Source organism: Sceloporus undulatus, chromosome 4 (genome assembly GCF_019175285.1).
Source record: "Sceloporus undulatus isolate JIND9_A2432 ecotype Alabama chromosome 4, SceUnd_v1.1, whole genome shotgun sequence".
Lineage (NCBI taxonomy): Eukaryota > Metazoa > Chordata > Lepidosauria > Squamata > Phrynosomatidae > Sceloporus > Sceloporus undulatus.
In genome coordinates this window covers 56,505,360-56,530,321 of record NC_056525.1, presented here as the reverse complement: position 1 = coordinate 56,530,321, position 24,962 = coordinate 56,505,360, and the positions used below count along the sequence as shown (strand labels likewise).

Genomic DNA, 24,962 nt, shown 5'->3' with positions numbered 1-24,962 from the left:
ACACATTCTCACTCTCAAAGAATGAAGAAGAAGAAGATGATGATGATATTTATTTATATCCCGCCTTCCTCCTGGTACAGGTACTCAAGGCAGCTAACAAAATTTAAAACAGTCTAAGTTAAAACAGTATGAAACATTAAAATACAACACATTCTCACTCTCAAAGAATGAAGAAGAAGAAGATGATGATGATATTTATTTATATCCTGCCTTCCTCCTGGTACAGGTACTCAAGGCAGCTAACAAAATTTAAAACAGTCTAAGTTAAAACAGTATGAAACATTAAAATACAAAGTTTAAAAAAGGATTAAAACATTACATTATTAAAACTTAAAATTTAAAACTCTTTAAAAGAGGATGGCAATGGCAAATCCCCTCTGAAGAAACTTACTAAGAAAACCCCATGATAGGTTCGCATTAGGTTCACCAGAAGTCAGAAATGACTTGAAGGCACACAACAACAACAACAAATTCCCTCGATAGCATTCCTTCCAGAGATTTGTTGTTGCCTTTCTTTTAAGCCATGACAGTGTGACGCCCAAGGCCACCCAGTGCGTTTCTGTGGCTGAACACTGATTTGGATACTCTTCTGAGTTCTGACCACTATGCCATGCTGGTCCTTGTAATACTGGCTTATTTACAAATGTTTAGATTGCTCACAAGTGGAAGCACAGCTTAAGTATTGTATGTACTCAACTATAAGCCAACCACATGTATAAGTTGAGGGCACTTTTGGGGGACAAAATTATGGATTTTGGTATGACCCATGGATAAGACGAGAGTAAAACTTAGGAACATGTAACAAAGGATGTAAAAGATGAAGCAAAGGAAAATGATACCAAAGAACTTACAAAATGCCAGCAGGCATAATTGTTTGTGCTCACCCTAAAGGCTGAATGGATGAGCACGTAGAGGAAGGATGAGGGGTCAGTACTTCCAGGACAGATTACACTTTTGCCTTTCAACAGGGGATGGTTCTTTTTTTATATAATAGTTAAAGTACAGTACCTACATTGCCCAATGGATAAGTTCAGTCAGATTTCTTGTGTCAATTTTTTGACTCAAATATCTGGACTTACATGAGTATATAAAAAGTTAAAGGTATTCCCAGTTGACAAGGTTGTCAGGTCGTGTCCAACCATAGGGGGTGGTGCTTATCTCTGTTACTAAGCTGAAGAGCCAGACTTGTCAGCAACTACTCTGTGATGATGTGGCTGGAACGATTGCACAAAATGCTGATTTCCTTCCCACCAAAGTGGTACCTATTTATCTACTTGCATTTACATGCTTTCATACTGCTAGGTTGGCAGAAGCTAGGACTAGTGATAGGAGCTCACCCCATCATGCAGCACCCGGGCCTTGAACTGCGAATCTTCTGATTTTCCTATCGTCAGAATTGGCATCTTAACCATCTCATCTTAACCACTTAAATTTTGAATTGGCATCTTAACCCCTGCATCATCTGTACACTGTATATATACACCGTATATACAGTAATCTAATTCTTCCACAGCAGATCTCCAAAAAGAAACAGCCAGCCCCAGCTCCCAAGGCTTTATGTGTCTTTGTTTGTCTTCCTCCATGCCTCAAACTGCAGATTACAAGGCCTCTTTGCATGCTGAGACAAATAGTTTGCACCATCCTTACCTGCAAGATAGGGAAATCTGCTTTTGCACCATTCAGAAGACTTAATAAAAATTATTCAGTCTTTAGAAGCTCTTGTAAAACATCATAGAAAACCCTGAGGCTATTATTCTTTGTCCAACAAATCCAAAACTCTGGGCAATTCTCTGTGAAATTCACATTTCTGTGATATTCTGACAAGAAACCTATAACATCAAATTTGCTATACAAGATTTTTAAAAATGGCACTAAAACAGAAAAGCTTGTTGTTGTTAACTGACATTAAATTGACCTGGATTTATGGCAACCCTATGTATGGCAACCCTATCAACATGTCTACTCAGATCTTGCAGACTCAGGGTTGTGGCTTCCCTGACTGGAATCAAACTGGGAATGTGGTCTTCTTCTTTTCCTACTGCCTGTTATCTTACCAAGCAATATTGTCTTCTCATGAGATGGCCAAAGTGTGCCAGCTTCAGTTTATTCATCTTGGCTTCTAGGGAAAGTTCAGGCTTAACTTGCTCTCAGACCTATTTATTAGCCTTTTTAGCAGTCCATGTGTTACCCAGAATTCTAGGATGTCAATAGGACACCCACAATTAACATTTAAATAGGGGAATTGCAGCAGATGGATTAAATCAGATGAGAGGGCTTGGGCAACTTAAAGCGGGGTCCAAGCCTGTGTATACTGGTTCCGAGAAACAGAATTCAAGAGTGCAAGTTGCAAAATATTTTTATTTATGGGTCAAAAGGTAATCATCATTCACGCAAAGACACTCATTCATGCATACATTCCAAAACTAACAAAATGAAAAGTGGTAGCAGATAGCAACTTAAGTGGCTGCAAAGAGCAATACTTTATCAATTCCAGGAGCTCTAGTCGGGGAATATCAGGAGAAAAAAGTGGCTCAGAAAGCTGCCTGGGGTTCATGGCAATGCTGAGGAGTCAAGCAAGAAACTGACAGATTGTCTGTCTGACCTCAAGTGAAACCAAATTGTTGATGCCTAAGCAGACATATTTATACAGTAAAACCTGTCCTGGAATTCAGAACCAAGGGGTAGCTTCCAGGAGAGAAGAATAAGAAGGGAAGTTGTGAATGGTTGGACAATCAGTCCAAATGTCCTTGGGCAAAGGAGTATCATTCTCAGAAGGAAACTTACTTGGATTTTTTGTCACTTGAAGTACAAAATTTATCACTCACCCTTACTCTTATTGGTGAAGATAATCACAGATTAAGCAAATTACATTCTTAATTGATTTATCCTTGGCTATATGCTGAGCCTCCTAGATCTCTTTATATGGTAAGTCTATTTTTCTCATACTGAGGCATGCTTGTGGCTAAATGCTTTAAATATCCCTTTTAATATCACCTTGATATCAGAAAAGAAAGTGGTAAAGGGAGGCTAGACCTTGAGGTAACACATGGGCTCCTTAGAACTCTTGTCTTGCACCACATTGCATATGAGTTGACTTTCTTCCTATCAGCTTCCTTCACTGTCCAGCTTTCACAACACTCCATAGAAATGGGAAATACAATGGCATGGACAATACTAACTTAAGTATTCCGTGATATATTTTGACACTTCATGATCTTGTCTTGTTTTTTCATAGCTGCCCTTCCAAGTCCTAGTCTTCTTATTATTTCTTGACTACCATTTTCATCCTGATTAATGACTGAGCCAAGGAACGGAAAACATTATACTATTTCAATCTCTTCATCATCTGCTTTAAAGTTATGCAAAGGTACTAGATTTCAAATATTTTTGACCCTTAGAAGAAGTTGGGCTTTTTTTTTCATGTGAGGTGCTGCTAGTTTATTGTTACTGATGTGTTATGAGGAGCCTAAATACCACCACACACAATGAGAATTAGTAATAACAGAAAATAAAAAGTGTAACAAACGAAAGTGGTATTCTGATGGGCTGGATGATGACTGCCATTTTCTCAAATATGACTATATTTGTATGTGCCTCTTCTAGACATATTCACACTAACGCATTTGAGAAATTCTGCTTCTCTCAGTAGTGGAATTTACATCCTGTGCTAATCTGATATCTAGATTAATGGTACAAACCTGCCGTTGCCTTAGGGGTTACTAAACAAAGTAAGATGAAACCACCCTTGAGAAAAAGTTTTGAAAGAGAGTGTATTGATACTGCAATTAAGCAAGCAAGCAAATAAATACAAGCAGCATGAATCTATCTGGGTCAGCAGTACTAGTCAGCAGATTAAGGCTGCAGGACAGTATAGTGTCCACACTTATTAGTCTGCCTCGGGGGAACTTCCTAGCAAACCAACATACAATTAGCCATTAAGCATGTCTTCAGAGGAACATGCAAAACTTCAAGCACAGCAAGTGTACTTGGCAATAATAATAAGGGATGGCATTACAGATTTGTAGCCTATAGTTATGGATCCATAATTGGGGTACTAATAATTCTGATTACAATTGTGCACCATTGCCACAATTTCAAATGCCCCCTAAACTGAACTTAATAGACAGCAGCTCATTAATTCTATCTAGATTGTGACAGCCTGGACAATGCCTCTCGATTGTACAACAGAAGCATTTTGTCTGGTGGTGGCCTTGTGTATCCTGACTTGAGGATGTTTCAGGATTGAGGACGTCTCAGGATTTATGATATGCGAGTTTGAACTTGCTATGAAAGTAAATCCATAATAGGAAGCTATCTAAGTCAGGGCCGGTACATACCGGCACGAAGTGGCATGGCAGTGGTGAAATAAGGACTCGGCGTGACTCAGCATCCACATTCGCTAAGCCCTTATACCGGCGCCATTACTCCATAAGGCTGTGGCTCCATCTGCATGGGGTCCAGCCTGGTGACATAAGGGCGCCAGAGCTCCCAAATGGGTCTAACAGAAAGTGGCATCATAAAGGCTGCATTGGAGCTCTTTTTTTGATCCGGATCATTGCTGCAGCCATGAAGTTGCTATGGCAACAATCCAGAGAAGAAAGGGATGGCCGTCCCTTTCTTCTCATCTGTCTCGTGCCTCAGTTTGATTGTTTATTGCATTTGACACATAGAAATTTATCCAGCATTTTCCATATTGATGATTATGGCATGGTACACACCGCCAATAAGTGGCATACCAGTGCTGATACTAGGGTTAGGGAACGTCCGGCAACCGCATGGTCCCTAACCCTACTATGTAGTGGCAGCATTACAATGGCAGTGCCCCATGTACACAGGCACTGCCATTGTGACATAAGTGCCACACAGCGTCTGCATGGCACCACACATCACTTATGTTGTGAGTACGCCAATGGCACACTCACGACGTCACTGCAGCACTGCAGAAAGAACCTAGAAATACCAAATGATGCACCATTTGGGGCCCGCGCTGCCCCTGTGGAGAAAAAACGGGCAGCGGCAGACCGCTGTTTCTCGGCAGTCTGTCCCGGGCCTATGTTTATAACTTGAATTAAACCAAAGATGCTATTAATTATGAACTTTAAAACTAGTTTTATGCCCAATTCCTTGCAAAATAAGCCCAAGTAAACAAAAAAAGCAGACGTTTGCCAATTGATTTTAAACTTCCATGGAAATGTCCAGAAAGTCAGCCTAATTTTAAATTTCAATTGTGTTCAAAATTAGTATTTGGACATTTGTCTGCATTGCTGTCAAAAGCCATTTCTCAGTAAAATCTTCCCCATATGAAGAACTGATTCCTAATGCTATTGCTTCTGTTCTTGGGGTTTTAATAGGTTTCCCCCACTTTTTTGGTTTATCTCCCCCCAAAAAAATGTTTAGGAAAAATAAAGATTGGGATATATTCCACCATGTCACTAAATTCTATAAGTAATAAAGGGCTAATATTTTATGGTCCTGTGATGAGGTGGATTTTTGCTTTTTTGGCGGGAGGTTGATTATAGAGGAAAGGACTGACAAAACCATTTCTGAGTATTCCTTACTTAAGAAAACCATATGAAATTGATGGGGTTGCAATAAGTCAACAGGTGACTTGAGCACATTTACATACACACATATCCAACCAAGTACCACAAGTTCTTGATCTAGAAAACAAATGATGGTATTACTTCCAACACTGATCTGGAGATGTGTATTATATGTAGTGGCAGAACAGGCTCTTAAAGTACAATTATCTCCACTTTTCATCCGGACCCTTTAAGCATGCCTTCTGGTCTTATTCTACAAAATTCATTAGCATATGTCCCTGGCATTTGATAATGTGTTTCACTCTCAAAATTATGAGTAAAAACTACAAACTCAGATTCTGTACTTTAGTCAGGATATTTATTGGTAATAATAATCAAAACATTGCAAATAATCAAAATCATTGCAAATAATACATACAATATTCTGAATTATGAAGTCACTTATCCTAAATAATGTTATTGTTTCTTGCCATCAAGTTATTTCTCACTTGTGGCAACCCTTAGAATTTGTTCAGATTTGTTTCTTTAAGGCTGAGAGAATGTTGCCCAAGGACACTCAGTAAGTTTTTATGGCTGAACAAGAATTTGAAACCTGGTCTCTGAGTCCTAGTCCAACACTCAAATCATTACACCACTCTAGTTCTCCAGTGACTACCAGCTTACAAAAAGCATCAGCATTACAAAACAAAAAACAACCATATATGTTTAACCTTTACTGCATTAATACTCTGAGATCTATTTTTATCTTTATCCAGAGCCTGCCAATAGCCAAATCCAACTTCTAAAATTCCCCAGCCAGCATGACCATATTCTGGTAGTTATAGTAAAAAAAAGTAACTTTTCTAAACTCTGGTCTTGCATACTGTGCACCTTGACTTTGAGAGGGGAGTGTCATTTTCTATTTAGGCAGCAAAATGTCTTCAACCTGGCCTACTAGGGAGAAGTAATGGTTTCTTCTTGGATCTTCCTCTTGTCTCCCAAAGATGACTATCTTGTGGCTCTTCAGATGTTGTTGGACCACAGGTGTCACCATCCCCATCCAGCATAGCAAATGATGAGGATGGTGGGACTTGCAATCCAACAACACCTAGAAAGTGTCAATTCGACTTACCCCAAATTGTTGGTTATCTTTTTGCAATCAAAAAAGGTTATATATACCATTCATAAATATATTTACTTAATTTTAACATATGCAAGTCTAAACCCAGTTGCTAATCCTAATTAGAATAGAACCATTGAATCACCTACTAACTGGTGAACCAACCAATATACTATATGGCTACTATAGTTGTAATTAGCAATTTGAATTACTTTAAAAATATCATATTCTAGAGGTGAGATAAACAACTGATAGGTCATTAGGTGGCCTTTGTCAACATTAGGAAAATGCTAATTCTACATAATATATAAAAGTCTAACAATATTAGACTAATTTCAGGAGCACAGTATACTGTGCAGGCTTTTGAGGCCTCCAGAATTCTGAGTCAAAAAGTGTGATGAGGTTAAAACAAAATAATCTCAGATATGCTGTTCTAAACTCCTTGGAGAAAGAACAAGAAACTGATTGTATAATTTGGAGGATAAATAAACTTAAAAGTGTGCTTAATAACTTTGATTCAGTTTTTAAAAATCTTCTAAATGATTAATGCTGTATTTTATCAGGTTATGTTCTCATTAAAATCTTCTATGTTACTGCTTTTCATATACAAAAAGACTGGCAAAAATGAGTACAAAGTTTCTAAAAAGGCACACACACATATTTAATTGAATTAGTTTAAATTGTTATAACATTTTGCAAGTTCATTAAATACAGGTGTTTTTTGTTTGTTTTTTTTAAAAAAACCACATTTTTAATTTGATTGGAATGAAGTTGGTTTCTCTAAATGAAACTTATTTTTATCTTTATGTATCCTATCCTATCATCAGTGATAGAACTGAAACAATTTAGGAAAACATTAGAATTAATTTAAATTTCAAAGCAATATCAATGAATAAAACTGTCTGTTCAGTGATTCTAATCATAGCCTGTCTGAATAGTTATTGCATAATTTGCTTCTGCAAGTCATTAGAAGTGTATGGTATGAAGCTGTTGAGCATCTTTCTAAAATCTACTGTTCCTGGGAGCTTCTTGTAGAGAGAACGTTTTCTGAATTCAGCAGGAATGTAGTGTAAGCCATCTCAACTTCCTCTTTGGAGCCCTGGAAAAGTGAACAGAAACATCAACATTATTCATGTAGCCCATGAGCAACAGGAGCAATACAGGAGACCTGGCTTCATGAGGCAAAATTTGAGCCAAGAATGCTCACGGCATGTAACCACTTTGCCCACACAGCATCTACCAAGACCTATAGCAACATTAGCAAGATTGGGGCACTGCTGTAACTATTTAAGAGCTGTGAAGATGAAAGGGAGGGAAGGAGGTGAGTGAGCTGTGGAGATGGCCTTTCATCTTGCTACAGTTCATTAGAGAAAAAGAAAGAAAGAACAAAGATAACTTGATAACCTTATTCCTCTTCCTTTCTTTAGTATATTTCATTGGAGATGAGGTGCAAACCTCGCTGCACAGTTGCTGCCTTCCTTCCCTTCTGCATAGCAGTGGCCCCATAGGGTTTAGTAGCTGCAGGTTGGAGGCAGGAGACATGGTGCAATGGGCTAGATAACAGACATGGACTGTAATCCAATAGCACCGAGTTCCTATTAGACACTGGTAACACATAAAGTTTTCCGGAAAAAAATCACACTGCAGTTTTGTAAAGGGGAAGGTTGATTCTTTCCCCCTGGCTTTCCAATAGCAATAGCAAACCTCTAGAGCCAATCATTGACTTTTTGTGTCGGGGATGGAGATGCACCTGGATGCTATCCAGCTGCCATTGAACAACTGGGAGAAGCATTGAATGGGGCGTGGGGGAAAGGTACTACAGACCTCTTTGTGCAACATGCAATAAAACTATCCCAGTGTAAGTCACCAAAGAGGCACTAGACTTTGTTTTATTTCCTTCTCCTTTTTCTTGTTACGTAACATAATAACAATGCAAGATATGTGTGAATTGATATTATGCTGTGCAGCCCTTGTTGTAAATCAGGCAATTGTCTAAGACACTGGAAACACTGCTACTTGTAATAGACTTGCCAGTGTTTGTACAAGGACCTTTGGCAAATGTTCACTTCATGTGCATATGAGGTGTACTTAGAAGAGCTATATCTATATAGTCTTTAAAAATACAGGCGCTTCATTCTTATTTGCCTCTCGACAATTTATTTTGAAACTCCTTCTTCCTCTACTTCAGAACAGTACTATGTCAGTGATTACTGAAATTTACCATATTTTACAGCATCACTACTATAATGGCTAATAATACTCTTCAAATGCTTTCATACTCACTCTGTGGAGACAGAACTTCATTTTTGTGCAGGAAAAAGCAAAGTACTCCTTCAACAATAGAAAGCAAACTTTAATAAGGATTGTTATTGTTGTTGTCAACTGCCCTCGAGTCAACCATGACTCATGGTGACCCTGCAAATGAGGCATCTGCAAGACTCCCTGTCCTCCACTGTCCCTTTGAGTGTATCCATCTGGCATGCAGTCTTCCTCTCTTTCTGCTGCTTTCTACCTTTCTTAGCATTATTGTCTTTTCTAGTGAGCCATGCCTTCTCATGATGTGGTCAAAGAATGACAGCCTCAGTTTCATCATCTTGGCTTCCAGAGAGGGTTCAGTCTTGATATGATCAAGGACCCATTTGTTTGTCTTTTTGCCTGTCCACAGTATCTCAGCAGTCTTCTCCAGCACCACATTCCAAATGAAGGTTATTTTTTTCCCCTGTTGGCTTTCTTCACTGTACATGATGAATATAATGACTTGGACAATTCTGACTTTAGTATTCTGTTGTGTATCTTTACATTTTAGATTCTTGTCTAGTTCTTTTATGGCTGCCTTACCCATTCCTAGTCTTCTTCTGATTTCTTGCTAGCAATTTCCATTTTTATCAATATTTGATCCAAGGTACAGAAACGCTTTAACTATGTTGTTTTCTTCATTATCTAGAAGAAACCTATGTAGATCCTCCGTGGTCATTATTTTTGTTTTCTTTATGTTCAGCAGTAAATCTAGCTTTGCACTTTATCCTTTTACCTTCCTTAGTAATGGTTCTTATCCAGTGACATTTTCTGCTAGTAGTATGGCATCATCCGCATACCTTAGATTGCTGATGCTCTTTCATCCTATCTTCAATCCTCCATTGGAATCTAACCCTGCTTTTCATATGATATTTTCTGCATACAAGTAGGGTGACAGAATGAATCCTTGCCTCACTCCTTTACCAATTATAGAGAAACCATTCTGTTTCTCCATATTCTGTTCTAAGAGTAGCCTCTTGTCCTAAGTACAGATTTCTCATCATATTTTAATTATCACTACAGTTAATTCTGTCTGTGTGGATTGTAGCAATTCTGTTGGAATATCATCTGTTCCTGGTGATTTATTCTTCTCAATATCTCTTATGGCAGTTTCTACCTCGCTCTCGGGGATTTGAGATTCATCTTTGTATGGTTCTTTATTCCACACGTCAGACATTTTTTTCATCTCTATTATATAGTTCTTCTGTGTATTGCTTCTATTGCCTTTTTATTTCTTCCTGATCTTGTAGGATGTTCCTTTTCTGATCACAGAGCATCCCTGCTTCTGTTTGAACTTTCCTTTAATAAGAATACCAGAAGCCATTAAAAGGTGTTTTATCCTGCTTGTAGTTTGGAATACATAGCAGATTGCTATAGCAATAGACCTTACTGCACAGGACTCCTGGGACGGGCTGAGAATGGTCCCAAAGGGGCCAGGAAGGGAACGGAACAAGTGGGGCATGCATTTTACTGCACACAAAGAAATCCTTCACTCATTCCATTCCTCTATCTTCTGTTCCCATTCCGTTCCAGAGGAGGTAATTTTTGAGAACTGTTCTTAACTTCCGTTCCATTCTCAGCCCATTCCACGGAGCTCCTGTGTGGTAAGGTCCAATGTTAAAATAATTTTGCTTGCTCTTACCCTCTTTGTCTTCTTTGATTTACCAGCCTCTTTAGGACTGCTCGTAGTAATGATATAATCTGTAAAGAATGAGAAAGATTAAGAGATTGAACATAAAAAGAATAGGAAGCTCTATTTGTTATCTCTATACTATTACATATAAATTTTATTACTGAATGACTCTGTCCTGGGCCCAGCGCTATTCAACATCTTTATTAATGACTTGGATGACAGAATTGGGGGCAGACTTATCAAATTTGCAGATGACATCAAATTAGGAGGAATAGCTAATACTCCAGAGGACAGGATCAAAATTCAAAATGACCTGAATAGGCTAGAAAGCTGGGCCAAAGCTAACAAAATGAATTTCAACAGGGAGAAATGTAAGGTACTGCACTTAGGGCAGAAAAATGAAATGCACAGATATAGGATGGGGGACACCTGGCTGAACGAGACATGTGAAAGGGATCTAGGAGTCCAAGTAGACCACAAGTTGAACATGAGTCAACAGTATGATGTGGCAACTAAAAAGGCCAATGCAATTTTATGCTGCATGAATAAAAGTATAGTGTCTAGATCAGGGGTAGGCAACTCTTTTGAGCCGGGGGCCGGGTTGCTGTCCCTCAGACAAATTAAATATTTTTTTAAAAATTAAATAAATAAATAAACCGGGACAAATGTAGGACAAAATTTTCAAATGGAGGGCACTTTTTAAATAAAAAATGGAGGACACGCGAAAAAATTTGCTGATTTTGTTAAAAAATGTTAAGATAAATGCATGTTTCTGAGGCTTCTATAGACAATTGCCCCACCATGCCCCTCGTGTGAGACACCAAAGGCCTCGGCGGCAATCGGTGGCAGGACCGGGCTGGGGCCGGTCCCAAGGCCTCGACGGGCCGCATCCGGCCCGCGGGCCGCAGGTTGCCTACCCCTGGTCTAGATCATGAAAAGTAATAGTGCTACTACATTCTGCGTTGGTCAGACCCCATCTGGAATACTGTGTTCAGTTCTGGGCACCACAATTCAAAAAGGACATTGAGAAACTGGAGCATGTCCAAAGGAGGGCGACTAAAATGGTGAAGGGTCTGGAAAGCATGTCTTATGAGGTACGGCTTAGGGAACTGGGAATGTTTAGCCTGGAGAAGAGAAGGTTAAGTTAAGGTGATATGATAACCCTGTTTCAATATTTGAAGGGATGTCATATTGAGGAGGGAGCAAGCTTGTTTTCTGCTGCTCCAGAGAACAGGACCTGGAACAAAGGACTCAAGCTCCAGGAAAGGAGATTCCACCTCAACATTAGGAGGAACCTCCTGACAGTAAGGGCTGTTCGACAGTGGAACACACTTCCTCAGAGTGTAGTGGAATCTCCTTCCTTGGAGGTCTTTAAGCAGAGGCTGAATGGCCATCTGTCGAGGGTACTTTGATTGAGAGTTCCTGCATGGCCGGGGTTGGACTGGATGACCCTTGTGGTATCTTCCAACTGTATGATTCTATGACTCACTATCCTTGTTGAAAAACACCAAGTTACAAGTAAAATAGTATTTAAATAATGATACTTACCATCCATCCGCCCTATTTGGGTCTCATGGGCTTCTGCCATGCACACGTTGTCCTTTGCCCCATATTGCCTTGCATTTTCAAAATCTGTCATGCTGATGTTTGTCCTGTAGCTGCCAACTGAGACCAAGTCTAAACAAAGGAGAGAAAATAGTCAGTACTGTGCACCTCTTGCCACCACTGTTCCCCAGGAGGTTAATACATTTAATACACATGTTATAACCTGCCAAGCACCTATGAGGTACTCTGACAGTAGATAATGCTATGTTCCTAGAAGGGCACCTGATGTACCATTGATTTGATGAAATCAACATCTTGCTGTTAATACAGAGTAGGATGGTACCAATAGGATGGTATGTTAATCACTTGAGGTCCCACATACAGCAATAGGAAGCTCTACTGTACTTGTGGTCCCCACCAGTGGTGTGCAAAGCATGACAAGTAGGTCTGTTAAATCCTCTTGTACCTTTGAGGTACAAACCAACCTGGCCTAGGTACTGGTGTTCTTACCCCCCTCTCATTGTGTTCATTTGGAAATAAAAATCAACCAAATAAGAGGGGGGGGGGAGAAAAATCTTGCTCTTTTGGATGTGTCCTCTTGGCAGGACTTCAGATATAGCAATTGCTCTCTGCCATAGAACCTTCCTATGACCACCAATCAAGCTTATGGTATAAATGTGCAATCAGGATGTAAAGGATATAGTCAAATGTTCTCATTCCTTATGAGAAAGATTGCCTCAATGCATCAAGACATCCCATTTAAGAAAATGAACAGATATGAGGTTTTGTGGAGTTTTCTTTTTTGCATGTCTGTATTTTTACCTAAGAAATTGCAAAAAAACCAACAACATTGGATTTTGTGCAAAAACATTGCACAAAATAAGGTTTTATGTAAAATGCAATGGTTTTTGTAAAAAAAAAAAAACTTTTCCTGATTTTATTTTTCAAAGAGGTTCTCAAATGCAAAACAATCAACAACTGGTTTTCCTTCAGAGCAAACAGGCACAGAATTTTATTGCAGGTGGTCTTATTTGCCTTTTTTCTATTTATGAAAGCCATAGAAATTGCAAATGGAACTCTGGAATTGTAATTGCTAGAATGAAACAATATTTAAATTAGCTCAGTCTCTTTATAATTTAGCAAGAAGTATAAAAAATTAAAATTAAATCCTATGCAGGCCACAACTGGCATAGACTCACCTGAATGCTTGAAAAGCCTAAATTTCACAACAAAAAAGACAGTGGCCAGGAGCAGAACTATTATTCCAAGTGGGATCAAAACAGAGAGAAGTACTGTGGAATTTTTACTTTCTTCATGGCTGGAAAAAAATTTAATGGACATATTACTAAATTTAGAATGATATAGATATTCTACTTCATACATACAAAGATTCTTCAGAAGGAAAGCAAGCTAATTCAAATTTAGCATTACAGCAATGTACCGATTTTCTTCATATGCTCCCCCTCCTATATTGTCTTCTGGCATAACAAGGCAGAATTCAGAAGTTTCTGCTTTGAGGTTTGATTAACATATGGTTTCTCTATAATCAAAACAGAGAAAACTGTAATTCATCTTACCTAAGAGGCTGGCTAGTTTTTATTAATTCTAATTGAAATTAACCACAGTATAGAATTCAGAAAACATGGTGAAGTAGAATTATTTCAAATGGAGAAGTAGAATTATTTCAAATGGAGGAATGGGGGCAGCATCCTTTTAGTGATATAAGTGCATGTAAAGTGTGGTGGGTTGACACATATGTCTTTTTGGACATAGTACAAGGATCTATTTGCCAGGTCTCTGTGACACATTCCAGGAGGGGTTGTTTTTGTTTATGCTGTTGCTGTTTACCTATTGGGTGGGGGGGAGTGGGGTGGCAATTCAGATGAAGGAGATATACCTGCTGTGGGCTGGACAGTGCTGGGAATCCTGAACCCCACGCCTATTCTCTCCATTAAACAACACAATCAGAATCCCTGACTTTTCTCTGTCTCCAGATGCATGAAGAGCTTCCACACATAGCAAAGACTCTCCTCTTTATATTGTTCCTCTTCACATATGGAGAGCAAAAAGGAAGATCTAGTGAACTATAGCACAATTTGAAGGAAGACACCAAGAGGTGTGCTATCACAGAAAATGAACAGACCACTGCTGAAATTCCCACTGCAGTTAATACCAAAATTGTGTTAACAATTTTAGCAGATTTCCATGGTATTAAGGAAGACAGCAGAGCATCAGATGGACAGGTCCACAGAACACCATAGACTGACAGGGTGGAATGTCTCCTTCCCTTTTCAAAGGAAAGGCCAAGAAAGCAGGATCATTTTCCAGGGCTGCAACACATGGAAAAGAGCTACAAAAATGGTTGGGGGAGGGACATTTTGTCCACCTATGTTTTCAATGAATTCAGAATTTGACATTGTTGAGTGCAAACCCCCCCCCCCCCCCAAATATATTCTATTGCTCTGATGAAATCTTTTCTTTGCAAACTATTGCCAGGTTCAAATTCAGTCCTAGCCTCCTCTGAATATCTGGGCCAGAAAGTAGGTCCATGAGATTAAGCATGAAATTTTAAAAGATGTGTAAGCTCTGCTTTTAAGGACAAACCTGCATGAAGTGAGGAGTAAAAAATGTTCCCTCTATCTAAAATTTGGCTTCAGAGCACAACCTTTTCCTCCCAGCCATATTCAGTTCTGGGATCCAAACTATGAGGCTGTACAGATGGGCGGCATCCAGTTGCCCCTTTAATGGCCAGATCTATGTTGCAGCAAGCGTATGCTGTGGCACTGATTTGGCCTCTAAGGAGAACAAGAAGGAGCTGAAAAACCAGCTTCTTTTTGTGCCCTCTAAAGGGCAGCATAGCCACAGTGGTGCGGCTTCCTGACACCCTTTTGGCACTGCAGCATCTAGATGCAGCACCAGGGCCATGTCATGATGCCCTGTGCCGTCTAGAAGGGCACAAGGCATCATGATGTGATGGGGTGAAGCCACAGTGTCCAGCATGTAGATGCTGCACCATGGCTTTGCCTACAGGCTGGCACAAAGTGCCAGTCTGTAGAGCCCCCAAGTGAAGCAGAAAAGGTCTCAGAAAGAGAAGATACAGGGGTTGCTGGTTGGGAAGATAAGCTGCCATGGCTGGGGGGTAGGGGAAATCTGTAGATTTCCTCCAGCTCCCAGACTACATACTACAGCTCCAAAATCTTCAGACTACTGACTATATCCCCCTATGCTAGCTGGGGGATTCTGGGAGTTATATTCTAACATGTGACATCCAAATGTTCATATTTTTGGAATTTAAACCTCAAACTTCCTCCTATGCTGTTGGAGCTGTACATAGTTACATGGGCTCACCACCATTCTGTCTCCTTTGGGGCTCATCAAGTGCAAATTGTTTATTTACCTGTTGATTCCCAGGCACAAACAACTTGGGGATAGTTGCTTCTTATAGATTCTTTTGCTTCTCTGTATATAGTATTATCCTGAGACCTCCTTCAAGGCTTTAACAGTGACTTACCTACTTGCTGGAGATTCAGCCTTGGCTACCCCATTTGCTTTGTTTAAGGGAGAGTTTCTATTTCCAGCATTTATTCGAGGAACAACATCATCACCAGGCCTCTCATTGAGATTGAAAGGTTCTTCAGCATTCTGAAGTACTATTTAGAAATGTTTGAATAATTAATAGTTAGTAGCATAGAAGGCAGATGAAAGAAAGAAAGAAAGAAAGAAAGAAAGTACATTGATTATGCCTAATGTCCAGGGTAATAATCAGATCTTGGAAATAACTAATTATAAATAATGAGTGTTGTTGTGTGCTTTCAAGTCATTTCCCACTTATGGTAATCCTACAAAACCAATCATAGAGTTTCCTTTGTAAGATCTGTTTGGAGGGCTTTTTCCTTTGCCTTGCTCTAGGCTGAAAATCTAACTTGCCCAAGGTCAGCCAGTGAGTTCCTATGGCTGAGCAAACCCTGGTCTCCAGAATCATAGTTGAATGATGGACTTATTTGCTCTCAGAAAATGTCTATAAAATTTCTTCCTGGTTTGTTAATAGGATATGAGGGAATTCTTAAGTTCTCAGGCTAGCAGTGAGCCTGGCTAGGCTGTTATGCCATATTCATCTCACTATCAATTATGAAAGAAGCATGGAGGCCCTCACATATTATAACATGCCCTAAGTGTAGAGTTAACACCCCCAGTGTGCCTGTTTAAAGGTAGATAGTGTAGAAGGTATAGCCTTGCATGTGGTTCCTCTGATCAGAACTGAGGCTCACCTCCTTGCACTTGTAGATACAGTGCATATGTTTCTCCATAATGGCCTCCTTTTCGAACTCCACACCAATACCATCCTTGATCTGACAGTGATGTTTGGTCAAAATTCAGAGACAAAATTCTACTGCCTTTATCACAGCTAACTCCCAAGCCAGTCTGGTTTTGTTCAGATGAGATAAGAGGTTCACATCCAGTGTTTTTCCACCTGCACCAATACTTCTCATACTCAGCATATTTACATGGGTAAGTGCATGTTATTGTCAATGGAGAGCCAGCAACAGCTTGGATTTCATTGTCTACTACTAAATTAGGTTGTCCTGTTTCAGAAAAGAGAATAAAATGAAAAGAAAAATGGGTAATTATTGAATATGTTGAAATCAAATATACATAGAACCTAATCTTTAATTTCAATAAATGAATGGATGGCTCAAGCAACTTCTTCTTCTAGTATTAGTATTATTAGTGTATTATTATTATTAGTATTATTATAATTTTTGTACCCCTGGTATAAAGGGCTGAGAAGCAAGGAGTTCCAGGCTACTTGAAAACATTTCCTATTTCATGATGCCACGGGCAAGCCTCTTCTGGATAAATGTGGTTCCATGTGACCAGAGGCCTTTGCCAGCTACGGAGCTTCCAGGTGTGAAGCTCTGTAGCTTCACACCGGGCTCCATGCCCCAAAATCATATATTCCCAGTGAAAATGCACCACCACCTATGCTGCACTTTGTCTGAGATGAAAGCTCCATTAGAGCTAATCCAAATGGCAAATGATAGATGTTTAGATCTAACAGGAAGGAATGGGTTATACCCCTGCCATGATAGTGATTCTTCTTATTACTCCACAGAACTCCTCTTTGCACTCCTTTCCCAGTCAAAGCATGCATTAAATCAATAAACTTTAAAATGTCATATCAATTTGGTCCTGTGATGGATTATGTGTTTCCAACGGAGTTAAATTCTTTGAGACCAAGTCATCATATTTAGAACATGAGAGATGTGTCAAACAGATCTTTTGGAACTTGACAAAAGGAGCATAAAAAGTAAGAAACAAAAATTTGTTTTGGTACCTTCCACAATCTTCAATTCGTGGATGATTTTCCTTTCCTGTTCTCCCACTTGTCATACACCAATAGTATCCTTCATCCTCATTACGCAGTTGGTTCAGTAGATGGTAATGGTGCCGTCTCTGGACTATGGTGCGCACTATCCTTCTCCTCATAAGTACCCGGACATATCCTAAGTTGTTTATTAAGATGGTACACCCATGTTCTTCTTTCATTGCAACCAATATTGATTGTATTATTCTCTTTCGGGTCATAAGACATTCAAAACACACTGAACCATGCTGAACTCCATGTAATATTGGTTGTGCCTTGGGAACCAAAGCCTCTGGATATAAATAAAGAGCATGGAAATATATAATTATATAATTATATTTATACTATGTTATAGCTATATTGCAAAGGTATGAATGTAAACAATATCTGACAGATTTTATAAAACCAGAGTTCTCTGCTGTTACCAGACCTTCATAACATGATATCCAGTTTTCTGGTTTCTTCTTCTTCTGGTCTTCCCTTCTCATAGTTCCCAGCTCCACAGGTAAACCCTGATCTTATCTTTCGTTAGTTGGGTCATAATGATGCTGAATGAGCCAGAAATTTCAAGATTGCTTAACAGAAACTTTTCCTTTATAAGAATGGGTCAATATTTCCATGTGTATCAATGATAGTGGAGCAGGTAGTCGTTGTCATCCTGCACATGTACTTCCTATCACTTGCGTATTGATCACCAAAGGGCACAGGATATGGTCACAGATCATGCGTTCCACAGAAAAGAAGCTGAGCTCTTCAGGTACTTACTGAACCTGATTAATGACATAAGGCAATTAATGGTGAGTAGCTATATCTATTACTATTTTCATTGTACTTGTGGTACTGCAGTAACCATGTTGTATGGCAATCTTCTATACGTTATCACAATGCTTCGTTGACAAATTATACTAATTTACATATTTAGGAGAATAGTACTACACCAATTAACTACAATCAGCTGCCACCTTGGTGTAGCTGCATTGAGTATAGCAGGCCTGCACACCTCATGATACGTGCTACCAGTCTGCACAATTTCTGATTTTACTATGTTAAGTACTGCGTAAGTAAACATGTTGCCTGGGGAGGCTCACAAATTGTCCAAACTTGTTTTAAAAAGTGTCAGCATTCTGAAATAAAAAAATATTCCCCCTACTGATAATATGATATTATTGACCTGACTTTTATAAGGTGTCTTAAACTATCCCAGTTTTCCCACTATGTCAAATGAAGTTTGTCTTTATAGCAAAAAATTGATACAGAGACCTGTCTTCCCCAATCAGTGCCCTCCAGTTGACGAAGTGCAACTCTCATCTTCCCCAGCTAACATGCTGAGCTATTAATGATAGTAGGACTTTAGTTGAGGAAGCGCGTAATGATTAACTGTACCCCAGTTCGTAAGAACCATTCTAAATTAAACCAGTTTTATACAGAAAAAAGACCAACTCTGAACAATACCAATTTTAATTACTAAAAGCTTTCTAAACGTTGAAACAATACCTGGGATAATATTATGCTTGTACCTGCAGAAACATCTAGCCTGACCCTGAGAGAGTCCTTTTCATTGAAACCAATGCCAACATTTTGTATGGTCCCATGTCTCTTTCTTCCCAGCTCTGACATTGTCTATGATGAATATAACCATTCCTTGGATAGTCTGTATGGAGATTCTGTTTTCATACTCCTCTAAGCGACATAGCCATGGGAAGAAATGGGCAGTTATACGTGCCGTGGTTGACGTCCGTGCACCAGTATTCCTGCTATGTCTATTCACACGTGTGCGAGGGTAGAAGCATTTCACAGTAACAGAAACTCCAAGCAACCCAGTCACCTGTTTGGGTCCAAAGATGGACTTGAATTTGAAACTAAAGAGGGAGGGAAAAAACATGTCACCAAAGAACAGAGACTAAATTACAGAAATATTCAAATATAGAGTCTTCAAAAGACTGAACCCAGATCAGATATCATTCATAATCAATCATCTAGATCATACATGACAATATGTGATATGTTTTTCATTTAAACATGATGCTTGCTCTGACATACAATATGATGTGTATCTATAAGATCCCTACATACAATTGGTAATGCGAGCCAGCCTGATCCAATTGCCACTTAGAGCAAACTCATGGAATTAATGGAATCTACACAAGTGTTGTCTTATCAAAAACTGATTCAGCGGATCTAGTCTAGTTGGTAAAGGGTATAAATGCTCAGAATAAAGAATGAATAAAGAATTTCTAGAACACAACATATGCATTTATTAATTGCTAATATTGTCTTCTTGCCCCTATGTTCAGCACATAACTGTCGTGGTGGGGTTTGTTGCATACATTAAAAATGATTGTATGCATATAGTTCAGAGTAGAGGCTATTACCATGCTGTCACATTTCACTCCCCCATCAGACATTCTAATTAGCAAACTCAGAGTTAACATCTGTAAATTCCATATAGCCAATGTTAATCCCATTAGAGGAGACCTACCAAATCAACAGAATTTTCATAAAATACTTGACTTACAAATTTTCCATTCAGTCCATGGTGTCTGCACTAGTTGAGGCTAACAATTAGGTCCATTTTGTTCCCGGTTAAAATGCATGGGAATGACATGTACACAGATACACATGTATTATTTTGGGCTGAGATGATTGTTCATCAGTTTGTTTTGTTATAAGTGACTAGGAGTTATACTACATCAACTTTAACGAATGTTTCAGGTCTACAGTCTGCCCTGCAGAGATGGGTCCTTGATGCCTTTAATTTCCCGAGGGTTTGCTGAAATACTCACTTGCAGATCCAGCTGGACAATGGCCACAAACAAAACGATGAGGCCGAGGAGAAGCCATTTCAAGAAATAGTCGTAACATGTGATCCAGGTTCTTTGTGCAGACTAAAAACTTGAAAATAAATCAATGTATGTAAAATAAACAAAGGCTAAGGTTATCTCATACATATATAAATACATTCAAAGAGACAGAGAGAGAATAAGAAGGCATCAATAGCCAATCAGTTAAATAATGTTCAAGTATACTTCAGAATTTTGCATCAGAGTATACTTGGAAGCAAAATCCATGGAGGAAGATGGAAAAATTGGAATTGTGAGGACACTGAAGACATTCAAGGTCTTGTCTAGAGAAAATAAAAGTATCCTAAGCGGATGCTTTTAGTTTTCCATATTGTAGATCAGAAGCCAGACGTTAAGGCTACATGATGTGCTGCTTATTTTATGATAGAGGTACCATGCAGTCAGAGTTGGGAAATACTTTTGAGAGTAATTAATATAATGATGTGCTGAAGCCATCAACAGCTGAGCTGTGGTAGGTTAACAGTTTGGGATCCAGAAAATCATCCTACTACATCTGCTAGTTAAGGGTGGCTTCAGAATGGTATTATATACACTCTCATAAAAGTAACTTTCCAGATCTTTAAATAGATCAGATGGGAGGACTGAATCCACGTTTCATTTTGTACCAAGGCTAAAATCCTAATTCATGCCTTCATTCTCTAAATCTAATCCTACGTTCTGTATGGATGTTGTAAGATGCTGGTTGTGTTGTTTTGTTTCCTTCAAATTGTTCTCTGACTTAGGTGACCTTAAGGCAAATTTGTCATGGGATTTTCTTGGCAAGATTTGGGAGGGGGGTACCATTGCCTTCCTCTTTGGCTGAGAGAGTGTGACTTTCCCAAGGTACCCAGTGGGTTTTCATGGCTGAATGGCATTCAACCACAGTCTCCAGGCCACAGTCCAATGTCAAATCCCTACACAACCTGACTTTACTTTGTAAACGAACAGAATAGAAAAAAGTTTATTTTGTTAAAAGCTAAAAGCCGTCACAATAAAATAGATCCAAACATAAATACAAAAACATACTAGAAAAACCAAGGCATAAAAACCACAAATAAAAAACATGGTAAATTAGTAAGAGAGATCCATCAACACAAAATAAAATACATCAAAATGATAAAATAATAAAAACATAAACTAGATTGGTTCTAGCCATCATTCCGATCAAGAAAACTAATTCAATCTTGCTAAACCAAATTTTGCTACCATAGAATTATCAAAAACATTGTTGCCCGGCTAAAAGGCACAAATCTGCTGAAGGCAAGATCTATCGGAAAGAGATTTTTAAATACATTCAGAAAACTTTGTCTAGGGATATATCAGAGGACAATGTAAAAGGGAAATGTTCGATATTATCCATTCCCCCGGTTTTGCAGCTACATAATCTTAAATGGACAGAGGTGTTATTATATCTGTCCGTCAAATAGGCAGAAGGCATACATGATACTTAGAGCTGTAAATGCTTTTTTAGCAGGGCCAGAGTAAGATTAATAAAGTAATGCCTAACCCAATGAACTTTCTCTTTAATCAGTTGCTTGACTCTACGATGGCATAATTTGGAAGTGAGTCCCATTAATCTCATAGCTCTGCAATATTGTCCAACTAAGATACCCAGGAGCTTAGAGAGTTAACAGATATTGTTCTAAAAAATTTTTGGGGGAGCCTGGAATCATCATTGATAACAACTTTAGCCAGTGAAGGCAAGAGCGTATGAGTACAGCTTGAAGAGTAGTTTGTGTCTGTTTCAGCTCCAGATAATAGACAGGGGTACATTTAGGGACAGCTTTACTCAGCAATAGAACTTCTCACATAAAGGAAACAGAAGGATACTGTAACAGGAAGAGGAGAAGAAAGGAAATGACAAGGTCGGCTTAAGATGGCGTTGAATTAAGAGGAGATTTGCATCAGCTGAGCAACACTAAAAGGAGAGAGGGAAGACGCTGAGAAGATAAGGAGGATGCGAAAGAACATGTACCAGACTATTAACCACAGGAGAGGAAATCTAAAAGAGACTGGAAAAGAGACTGGTAAGGAAAATATAATTGGTGTAAGACATTGAATCTAGTTAATATTATAGGGGGAAAGAGAATGTAAAAAGGAAACTATGAAATTTTATACATGATATTCTACTGGTCCTTTGCATTAAGGCACTATGTTACTTTCTGTGTCTACTGCGTGTGGTAAAGTTTAGTTAATACTCTTAAATCTACGTATAGATAAAAGTAACATACCCACAATCAGCAAAATATTGTGACTACAAGTTCTTTTTTTGTAAAGTCTGCATTTTTCCCTCCCCCCTTCACATACTTCTGGATAAGTCTTTTTTTCTTTTCCTCTACCTCTTTTTGTTCTATTTTGTCTTAGACTGGTTAAGCTCAATCTTAAGAGGACTTCCCAAGGAGATTTTGGTTCCTTTCTTGGAAATCCAGCGACCATCATTACATCTGTTCTTATGGATATTCAAGGCAATCGCTCTGGTTGAAGTAAAACCGTGTTTCGAGGTCACCCTTTCCAGGAAAGGGGCGCAGCTGGCGTATCAGCCAAAGCTGATAACAGGCGCTCTTGACCGTCGCATTCACCTGATTCCTCATCTGAAGCGATGGTGAAGAAGCACCCCCAGACTGCAAACACAGTCTTTGAGGAGAGCATGAGCCCCTCTAGGACTGATGTTGCAGCCCAATACTGGTTGTGGGGCCCCCTACCCTAGTACCTTTGTTTTTGTCTGGATTCAACTTGTTTTCCCTCAGCAATCCATTACTGCCTGAAGACACGGTTGGAGGGGAGAGATCCCATCTGTCTTGTGCTGATGACCAGGACATGGAGAAATATATTCGGTGTCATCAGCATACTGATAACACCCAGCCCCATATCCACGGATGATTTCCCAGCGGCTTCATATAGGTGTTAATAGCATTGGGAGGTATTAAAAGGGTGGGACTTAATAGCCCTCCAGGTGCGCTCCTGGTGTTGGCTCCGCTGCAGGGAGTGGGTGGGTGGGCGTGGGGGGGGTTGGACGAAGCCTTTACTGTCTTTGCCTCAGGAGGATGGTGAAGGAGGGTTTTATGCTCCAAACTCCTCTGCCTCTCAGGTGGCCGGGAGGTGTGGGTGCTGTCTATCTAATAATAATAATAATATAATAATTATATATTTTATTTATATACTGCTTTTCCAAATTAGTCAAGCTGTACAACAGGAAGTACAACAAAGTCAAATAAAACATAACAGGCCTCTCTCCCCCTCAAGATGGTGGTCGGAAGGAGGCTCTTAGCTTTCGGCCAGGCCTCTCCCCCTCAGATGGTGCGGAAGTGGGCTATCAAACTTCTTCCCTTGGCCGTAAACGTAAAAATAAACCTGTTAGGTAGACACTGTATAAGAGTTAATCTCTGATTTGAAAAAAAATGTGTCTGTCTGTTCTAGGCTGATAATCTGCTGTTGGTACTATGAGGTGTTAATTCCCTACACACTCCTGAAAATCACAGTTGTGTTTTTACATCTCATTAAATCTACATCCAAGAATGATTTTTTTTTTAAAAAAGGGGAACTTAGTTGGGGCATAGAGAGACGCACTGTGTACACTACGACCAGTGCAGAGTTGATCCACGCAGGCAGGACGCCATGAGAAGGCTCTTGGAGAGATGTCTGCAAGGCTTCAGGCAGAAAAGGAAAAATCCTCCCACGCAGACTGACCAGCCTTGAGCTCCCAGCTGAAGAAATAAACACTGCGGACAACAAGGCTCTCACTCAAAGAGAGGGCTTTAATCACTTGTTTCAGCTATTAACAGGATCACACAGAGTACCAGACAGCTGTCCTGGATACTCACAGCTCATAACAGACAAACAAGTGCTAAGCCATCACGACCACAACAACCAAACAACGGAGATAATCACCTCTCCCTTTATAGGTGGTCTTATGTGAAGCATGTGTGTCCTGCCACCAATGAATGTTGCTGGTTTCATCCCCAGGGCAGGTTGCATCATACATTTCCCATGTGTACCCCTTGACTGACTTCACCAGCTGTGCATGTTGCATCAGACATCCCATGATGCCAGCTCCCAAATGCTGACTCATGCACACCTGCCACTTGAACTGTGATAACCTTCTCTAGTTCCACCTAGTGGCCACATCCATGTCATTTCCAGGCCAAGTGTGCCACATGGTCCTGACACTTAATGCCCTCTATATGTCTTGGACTACAATAAGTTTCAATGACCATGGTCAGTAAGTGGGATTTGGGGATGGATAGTCCAAAACATTTGGATGGCCCAGGTTGTTTATACCTACTGTATTTTCCGGCGTATAAGACGACTTTTGACACCTTGAAATTGGGTCAAAAGTCAGGGGCCGTCTTATAGACGGGTTGAGCCTGGGGGTCGGGGCGCGTGCGCGCTCGGCCACCAGCTTCTCAGGCATCCGGAGGCCTGGGAAGCCAGCATGCATGCTCCTCGGGGCTGCCGGCTTCTCAGCCCCTGGAGGCCTGGGAAGCCTGCAGCCTTGTGCCAGCTTCTAGGGGCCTTCAGAGCCCCTTGAAGCCGGCACGCGCATGCATGGCTGGCTACTGGCTATCAGGAGAGGGGTAGCCTTATACGTGAGTATATGCTAAACTCTATATTTTTTTTAAAAGTTGGGGGTCCGTCTTTACGC

General features: G+C 39.7%; 1 protein-coding gene across 1 annotated transcript in view; it reads right to left on the bottom strand.

Moving 5' to 3' along the window:
* Nucleotides 1-5,903: 5,903 nt before the first annotated feature.
* The window catches only part of PIGR (polymeric immunoglobulin receptor), a 66,646-nt gene continuing 47,587 nt past the window's right edge, over nt 5,904-24,962 (bottom strand). The window contains 11 exon segments of the mRNA XM_042464294.1: nt 5,904-7,741; nt 10,580-10,638; nt 12,119-12,247; nt 13,315-13,433; nt 15,627-15,765; nt 16,384-16,698; nt 17,451-17,496; nt 17,498-17,787; nt 17,924-17,985; nt 17,987-18,081; nt 18,084-18,193. Of these exon segments, the coding sequence (XP_042320228.1) occupies nt 7,652-7,741; nt 10,580-10,638; nt 12,119-12,247; nt 13,315-13,433; nt 15,627-15,765; nt 16,384-16,698; nt 17,451-17,496; nt 17,498-17,787; nt 17,924-17,985; nt 17,987-18,081; nt 18,084-18,193 (1,454 nt within the window). The 3' untranslated portion in view covers nt 5,904-7,651.